This window comes from Salvia hispanica, chromosome 6 (genome assembly GCF_023119035.1).
Source record: "Salvia hispanica cultivar TCC Black 2014 chromosome 6, UniMelb_Shisp_WGS_1.0, whole genome shotgun sequence".
Taxonomy (NCBI): Eukaryota; Viridiplantae; Streptophyta; class Magnoliopsida; order Lamiales; family Lamiaceae; genus Salvia; species Salvia hispanica.
This window is the reverse complement of record NC_062970.1, coordinates 30872967-30882018: the sequence shown is the minus strand read 5'-3', so window position 1 is coordinate 30882018 and position 9052 is coordinate 30872967. Positions and strand designations below refer to the sequence as shown.

Below are 9052 nucleotides of genomic sequence, written 5' to 3'. Positions count from 1 at the left end.
GTACACCATGTTTAAACTCTTTCATCATGGCTAAGATTTCAATGGTTCCAATACTCCAGTCTATCAAACACCAAATATTAAGCTTATACTTATCATTGTGTAATTAGTGAAAAAGGAATATTTTGGAAGCAAATTCAACATCCTTATAATACTAAAACCAACATAAATCAATTAAGATTTTATAGTTATCTTGTATAAATACTTAACACGTTCAAAGAATAACAATAAAATCAGAGTGGCGCAGCGGAAGCGTGGTGGGCCCATAACCCACAGGTCCCAGGATCGAAACCTGGCTCTGATATGAGTAGCTTCCAAATCTGATAGTATTTTTTTTTGTTCGATTATTCTGTTATTTCTTTGTCTTATTTTTGAAAATTTGACCGAAGATATAAAAGAAACTACAGATAAAGTAAAAAGTTCAAATTAAATAATAAAAATAAATAAAGGAATTTTGATTTTAAAAAAGATAGAATCCAATGCTATATTATGAAATTACTTTAGCCTAATTCATAATGATAATTAATTAATTATAAGTTTAAATTAACATTATAAATTGTGATTAGGGATTCAACCTAATATACTTTGAATACAGTATTATGTAATTACAAATAGAATTATTAGCTTTAACATTACAACAACTTATCTTGGAGCAGCTCCCACTCTTTCAAAAGGAGTAACACGTTATAGAAACGTAATTTATTTTTTAAAATAAATTAATAGTACAAAATGTATTCCAAAACATAAAAGTGTAATACTTTTCTCATTGAAGAATGGATTTTCATTAAAAGAAGGCAAATATGTCAATTACATGATTTTACTTCTCCACTCCATCAATGAGAGATAAAGAAACCTCTTCAAAATAGAAAAAATGTATAATACCTTATCAAATACCTTTTCTCTTAAAATATATATTATTTTATGTAAAAAAGTAAATATAGTAATTATAACATTTTACCTCTCCATAAATTTTCATTAAAAGAAGGCAAATATGTTAATTAGTTACATGATTTTACCTCTCCATCAATGGAGAGGTAAAGAAACCTCTTTAAAATGGAAAAAATGTATAATGCATTCTCAAATACCTTTTTCCTTAAAATATATTTTTTTATATAAAAAAGTAAATATAGTAATTATAATATTTTACCTCTCCATTTATTTCTCTCCGTGGAAATGCTCTTATAAGTACGCAAAATTAGAGATATCTTATGTTGAAAATTTTCAAAAACTAGCCAAAATCGAGGGAGCAAAAATTGAGGAGATAATTGTCCACTAAACCTTAATAAATGTTTACGTCTCAGAGAGGCTATCTTTTGCGTCCTATATTTCTATTTGGGACATCAATATTCAAGATGTTTTTTATAGTGTGTAGTTAGTATATATTGAAACATAATTTATAAGCGTCTTTAATTGACATAAAAATATCCCTAGACGTTCAATTTTTTTTTGTTGTAAAACTAATTTCTAAACGACATAAAACAAAAATTATTGATTTACAAAATATTGTAACTATATTTTTGAGAATTACAATAAGCTAGTAACATTTGAAAAATATCATTATATAATTATAGATTTGATTTATTTACTGAAAATTTTATCTTGGATGTTATCACATAAAATGAGTAAACGGAAAATAGTGAATATATAGTATTATATTAATTAAATTTGAATACGATGTCTTAATCTCATTGCATTAAACTACTCTTGCAAGCTAAAACAAGTATAATAAAAAGACTCAATCTCGGCTGGCTATTAATATTTGACTTATTTAATTAATGCGAGCATACTTTTTTAGAATAGTTTGACAAAAGAAATGAAACTAAAACTAATAGTAGTGAATATAAATATGTAATAGTCCTATTTTTATATTTATAAAAATATTATTATATTAAATTGTGAATATCGTGAGAGGTAAAGTTTTATAACTACTACTCCCTTCGTCCCGACTAAGATGACACATTGCTTAGCCGGCACGAGATTTTAGGAGTTATTGGTTAAATTGTTTAATTGAAGAGAGAAAATGTGGGTGTAAGTATTAAAGTAGAGAGATAAAGAAAGATGAATATTTTAATAGGAGTGAGAAAAAGTGGTTGAGTGTATTAATTGGAGAGAGAAAGTTTCCAAAAAAGGAAATGTGTCATCTTAGTTGGGACAAACTAAAAAGGAAAACGTGTCATCTTAAGCGGGACGGAGGGAGTATGTTTATTTTCTTTTAATTATGAAAAGTCATTTTTCAATAGGAAAAGTATTTGAGAATGTATTATACCATTTCTTTAAAAGAGGTAATTATACCTCTCCATTGTTGGAGAGGTAAAAGCTTAAAAGCTTATACTCTCTCCGTCCAACAATAGCAGTCCCATTTCTAGAGGGCACGGGTTTTAAGAAATTGTAGAGTGTGTAATAAATGGTGTATGATAGTGGAATTTTGGGCCCACTTAAAATGTTTAATTTATAAATTCATCTTTTATAGCACAATAATTTTCTGATTTTAGTTTTCATTGTATCACTATTTTTTATTCCAAATATCCCACAATCAAGATAAACACAAAGCTCTCGCTAATTGCAGTCACAATCTGCACAATCTGAAGATTTAAACACCAAGAACAGCTCTAGTCAATTCACACTGCAAAATCCACACTTTAATACAAACCCAATGTGAATCAATTCAAAAGATAAGATTAATGAATCAAATCAAGCACCAAACTTAAATCAAAGATCAAAAACCGCACAAGAACAGATTTTTCAAGAACAAAATTTTATGAAATTAATACTCCGATACAACAAAGTTTTGGATCGTAGTCCAAATCAGGCACACAACCAGTCGAAAAATACTAATTACGCTTTACACAACAATTAATTTCAAGAAGAGGAAGGGGATTAGGGTTCGCCGTGAGAGAGAGAGAAATAAGGGAAAATGTTTGGACTGTATTCCATTTCAGAGAAAGAGAGGAGACGACCGATTAGGGTTTGATATGGGGTGATGGAGGCGGCGCGGTGGAGGCGGTCGGTGATAAGGAGACGGAAGGAGACGGTCGGTGATAAGGAGATGGCGGAGGCGGTGTGGTAGAGGCAGCGTGGTGCAGGCGACGGGCGATAAGGAAGCGATGGCGGCGGCGCGGTGGAGGCAGCGTGGTGAAAGCGGTGGAGGCGGTGGAGGCGGCGGTTTTCCGAGAGAGAATGGGATAGAGAGAGAAAGAGAATTCTTGTAAATGAGGGAAATTAGATTGGGGAGGGGGTGAATTTGGGGGTTTTTTAATGGCAATTTTGAAATTTAAGTGAATAAGTAGTGTAATTAGATTGTCCAAATATGGTAAGGAGAACCGAGACTCCTATTCTCGGACGTCCTAAAACGAAAAAACGGGACTCCTATTGTTGGACGGAGGGAGTAGTAACTATTAGAGCATCCCTAAGAGCACGGAAGTGGGCCCGGATCCACTTTTATTCCTTGTCATTAGCTAAGAGCACAACACCCACATCCGTGCTCTTAGCTAAGGACAAGCTCAAGGGTCCCACCATTCTATTATTCAATTTAAATACTCCAATTATTAAAAACATTTCTACATTATAAAAATACATTAAAAAATAAAAATTACATAATTAAAATCCTAAAAAATAAAAATTACATAATTAAAATCTTTAAAAATAAAAATACATAATTAAAATTCTAGAAAATAAAAAAAAACATAATTAAAATCCTACAAATTAAAAATTACACACGTGGAAGACTAGTCCTCTATCCACAATTGCCTCTTGAGACCCGGATCATTCCCTCATGTGTTGCAAAATGATCCAGAGTCATCTTAGACGTATCGTTCAAATAGAGTTGACCCAAGAGGGTCCACAACGTGTTGTTCGGGGGTGGAGGAGGCACAAAGGGAGCGGGGAGCGGGGGCGGATGGAGTCGGGGCGCGACGGCGGGTGGCCGTCGTCGTCTTCTTCTTTCCTTGCGGCCGGCGGGAACTGCTCGGGCCAAGCGTCGGAGCTACCCAAGTTAGTTCCGGCAAGCTGGGTAGCCACATCATCGGAGGCGCCATCGGATGGCTACTGACATCGACCGTTTGCTAGAGGAGCTGGAGGAGGATGCTATTACGCTGCCCTATACTTCGGATGAAGGCGCCCCTCCTGCCAACAAGCGAGGTACTTGAACACTTTGAACTCCAAGCTTTGGTAGGTCGCCAAGGCAGCACTGATGATGTCGAGCTCGCTCTTGCCGCTCCCCGCCGCCCGCTCTTCCTATTGGAAATACCCCTGGAATTTACCAATTGCCTCGTTGCATCTGAAGATGCAATTGCGCACTATACTATCATTGCGATAGATGGTTCCCCCCTGCCGGGTTTCATTGTAAAGACGAGTGATGCGCCACCTATACGTTTCTCCGGTTTGGTTCGTGCCAACGTCCGGATCTTCGGAGACTGCCAAGTAGGCTTTGAACATCGCCATCATCTCACCCGCAGTGTACGGGGTGCGGGTGCCACGAGTAGGAGGAGTAGGAGTAGGAATAGATGTAGGAGTAGGAGTAGAGCTGCTGCTCTCTCCCGATCCGGGTTCGGGTGCCCACCCGAACCCAGAGGCATTTTGGTCGTCCACCGGGTAAGGACGGTAGCCACCCGGAAATTGCGAACCTTGGGTTTGAGGAGGGGCCATAAATTGCGTTTCCGGACTAGGGAATGAGTCGGAGTCGAACCAATCGTGGTTCCAACCGCGATTACCGGAGGGGTGATCGCCGGAGCCGGACATTGTGTAGTGTGGTGGTAATTTAGATGAGAGAATATGAAAAAAAGATGAGAGAATGTAGATTGATATAATAGATGAGAATGTGATTTTTTTTTTGTGTAGAAGTAGGGGTATTTATAGATGAAAATGTGAATTTTGGGGGAAAAAATTGAAAAATAAATTAAAAGTGGGTAGAAAATGTATATTTTTTTTGGGAAGTGGGAAAATATATATTTTTATTTAAAAACATTTTTTTAAATAAATTTCGAATTTTAAAAAAAATTGAATATGCCAACGGCTATGCCGTTGGCCAATCAGAACAGGGTGCTCAGCGGCACAGACGTGCTCTTAGCTAAGAGCAGCGCCATGCCGCTGGCATGGACGAATGGACGGAGTTTTGAGCACCGCTGCGGATGCTCTTATGTTTGTCTTCTTTTCATGAAAAATCATTTCTCAATGGAAAAGGTATTTGAGAAGATATTATTCTTTTATGTATTGGATTGCATCTTGTACTATTTTTTATTTTCGAGAACAATTTATCTTTCTATATACATTTTTCCTTTTGATTTTTTTACTTTTTGAAAGGATATATTTATATTTCTGAGAAGGTAGATTCATGATATACCTTTTCAATATACATTCCCTCTTTGGATATGCTCTTAGAGTATCTCAAACCATTTACACTAAACTCAAACTTATTCTAGTGTAAAGATGCTCTTAGAGTACCTTCAACCATTTACATTAAACTCAAACGTATTCTAGTGTAAATGTTACATAAAATATGATTTTATCATAATCATTTACGCAAAACTCAAACTTAAAAAACTATATTTGCCTTTTTTTCACAAAATTTGAAAAAGTTTTTGTTTTTGATTTAGTGTAAATCTAAAAATAGGTACTTTTACTCAAAAAAAAAAAAAATGGGAATAATTTTAGAGTACTATTAGAACTAAGTATATATCCCATTTTAAATTTTAGTATATCATTTAATGATTAATTATTCACAATTTATTCAAATATAAATTGCCAGTTTCAAACAGGCTGGAACTGGTGTAGGTTATTAAATGGATAATACTCATTTGGTGTAGGTTTGAACCCTTCCTTCCGCCTACCCGTAAAGTTTGCTGTTTCTCCCGCATATATCTCCTCTCCATTCCTAGTCCCAACCCTATATTATGTGGCGACACGTTTGCGTCATTTCTCTTTTCTATTTATGGTTATCCAACCACGTCTCCTTTATTATTTTTCTAATTTTTAAACGTGATTAACATTCTAATTCAACGCACATTTGTTTACTCGCTCCTCTTATTTTTTTAATGAAAATATAAAATCGGAAATTTATTTACGGGGAAAAAATATTAATTGGGCTGTTTTTGGATGATTTTGATGGGGGGCTATAAATTGCGTCGGTCCAACGAGGCATAACAACTCAACAAACCATTCGCATTTTCAATCCAACGTTATTCACCTATTTCTCTCTCTCTCTCTTGCATTATTGATTCATCATTCATCAATGGCGTTCAACAGAATGATCTCTCAGCGCCTCCTCACCATGTCGAGGATGACGAACACGGCGCTCACCAATTGCCGCACTTCCTTACCTCGCACCGCCGTTAAACCGGCTGCTCTGAGTCATCACACGTCGCCCGCCCCCGATCCCGGAGATGACGGTATATTCCGGCGATATCTCCACCGCCAATCGGCGGCGACGACGTCGGCGGCACGGTTCCTCCCGACCGGCGAGAAGCTTCTGGAGAAGCTCCGCGAGATGGACATTTCCAGAGAAAGGATCAGGCTCGACGGCCTCCGCCCGCCGCAGGCGACGGAGGAGTCGCGGGAGGATAGTATGACGGTGAAGGACGCGAGGAAGATTCTCAGGCTGTCGCAGCTTGAAACGGTGAAGTCGAGATTGAGGCAGATGGACAAGGATTGCGTGTCGCATCCGGAATTTCTGGAGATTTGTGCCAAGGCGTGCTCGAGTCCGGAATTAGGGCACGAATTCGCGAAAATACTCGATGAATCGGGGAGCGTGATTGTCATCGGAAGCGTCGTGTTCCTCAGGCCTGAGCAGGTTGGCGCTCCCTCCCTCCCTCTCTCTCTCTCAATCCCTAATTTGTTTTCAATTTGTGCATAGTAATTGAGAAAGGATTATGGTATATTTATGAGTTTATCATAGATTAGAGCAGTAGAATGAGGTCAGAAGTTGAAATGTGCCGGTAATTGGTTCTGATTTACTCATTCATTCGTTAGCCTAAGTTTTGATCTGGAGACTACCGAGAACTGATTAGCTTTTTTCGTTGTGTGCTGGTTTTCCATGTCTTCTTCCACAGGAAATCGAAACAATGTTTTCGCACAAAACATGGTGGTGACTTTTATTAGAGATTGGATCTCTGATCATGGAAGAATATATTCAAAGAACATCACCTCTCTTGAAAAAAAATACTATCTTGGCTTTTGCCAGAATAAAAAAAATGTCTCGAGATTGATAAGTTTGTGTTGAGGGATTGGTTTTTTCATTGCGTGAGTGGTCTTCATTTGAAAATTTTGGTGGAGTAAAGGGAGGGGAATGAAAAGGACTTCCCATTATTGTGGAGGAGTTTTGATTTTCTATTCATTGTTTTTCCCCTCTAGAATTATTACTAGTCCTTTTCAAGAAATGAATATACTAGAAGGTCTGAGGTGAATAGGGTGATGTATATTCCCTCAACTTTAAGTTGATGTGATGCCAAAATTCTTGTCAAAATTAGGATGGGAGTCAGGGGGGGTTTTATGTTAAATATTGTGTTTGATTCAAAGATAAATCAGAACTCAAAGAATCATAGTAGTAAAACAAATTTTTGTACAATTGTGTTTTGACACAGGTGGTGAAAGCAATCCAAGGACTAATGCCTCTAGCCCCAAAACCGGACGATCCAAGAATGAAGGAGTTGGAAGAACTGGAGAAGCAGAAGGCAGTGATCGATAGGAAAGCAGAGTCGTATGTTCGTAGGGAGCTCTGGGTCGGGTTAGGCTACCTTGTTGTCCAGACAGCGGCCTTCATGCGCCTAACGTTCTGGGAACTGTCGTGGGATGTGATGGAGCCAATCTGTTTCTATGTGACGTCGATGTATTTCATGGGAGGGTATGCCTTCTTCCTGAGAACGTCGAAAGAGCCCTCATTCGAGGGGTTCTTCCAGAGCAGGTTCAGTGCCAAGCAGAAGCGCCTCTTCAAGTCGCTGAATTTTGATGTGGAGAGGTATGATGAGCTGAAGAGAGCTTGTCATCCCCAGTCCACGGAAACGGCTGCAGCCCTTTCCTTTGCGACTCCAACCCGTAGGGGTTGATCGATCAATCTTGTTTTAAATCCAAGAAAATGAGATCAGATAAAATTGCTTTAAATCACAAAATCATACCTAAAATTTTTTGCTTCTTTTATTATTTTCAGCACCCATTATGTAACCACGGATTTGTAGATTAGATTCGTTAAACTGTTTGTAGGAAATGAGCAGTAGAAATCATTGATTAACAGAAATCTGCTTCTTTCAATCGCTCTGAACCCGAGTAGGTTGTTTGGGGCGGGTGATCGCAGTATGTATTTTAATTTAGTTGATAACGAATACACTGATTTTTATAAACATAAAATTTTTAAAATTCGTCTGATTGAAACGAAAAGTCCAAAACTATTGTACTCCACATTTATTTGACGGCAGTGTAGAGTAAAACAAACCATTAATATAATTATTAATTGTATATAATTTTTATTGATTGTCGACTTGTCGTAGTGAATAGTGATGCTACCCGTGTCTCCATTTCAATAAGCCATTATTTAATGTGTAAATTCAATATATAATTGAAAAAACAAGATTGATGCATTATTGTGAATTTGTGATGCATTAGTTTTCCTCTTTCTTGACTTTGTTAATAGAAAAAAAATTCACTCTCATATTTTTGTCAATATATATAATCTTAAAATCTGTTTCATAACATCCTCTTATAACTAAATGCATTGCTAATCCTTTGTCAACATAATATTGTTTCATAACATCTTTTTTAACCTTAATGCATGTGATAATGGGTGGACATATAACATAGTGGAGTTTACTAGATAGTACTTCATTCATATCTAAAAATTGATATTTTATGAATATCAAAGATTTTAATATAAAATTAGTAAAATGAGAGAAAAATTGAAAATATTGTTGAAATAACGTTATTGATAATGAGACCCACGTTATTTTAGTAATGTATTATATGTGAAAATATTTTCAAAAATAAAAGTAAATTAATTTTGATAGGTGGATCAAAATGTTAAAGGGAGTTTCTCTCCGTCCTATAATAAGGGTCACACTTTGCCATTTTATCC

At 36.5% G+C, this 9052-nt stretch overlaps 1 protein-coding gene and 1 non-coding gene across 2 annotated transcripts; both read left to right on the top strand.

Annotated features, from left to right (window-relative positions):
* Positions 1-229: 229 nt before the first annotated feature.
* On the top strand, positions 230-301 carry TRNAM-CAU. The gene has a single exon. It is a non-coding gene; the product is annotated as a tRNA-Met (tRNA).
* Positions 302-6128: 5827 nt separating this feature from the next.
* LOC125196264 (calcium uniporter protein 2, mitochondrial-like) lies at positions 6129-8342 on the top strand. The gene is made up of 2 exons (XM_048094713.1): positions 6129-6781; positions 7572-8342. Exons 1-2 carry the CDS (start codon positions 6224-6226, stop codon positions 8031-8033), a joined length of 1020 nt encoding a protein of 339 aa, XP_047950670.1. The 5' UTR covers positions 6129-6223; the 3' UTR covers positions 8034-8342.
* The last annotated feature ends 710 nt before the right edge of the window (positions 8343-9052 follow it).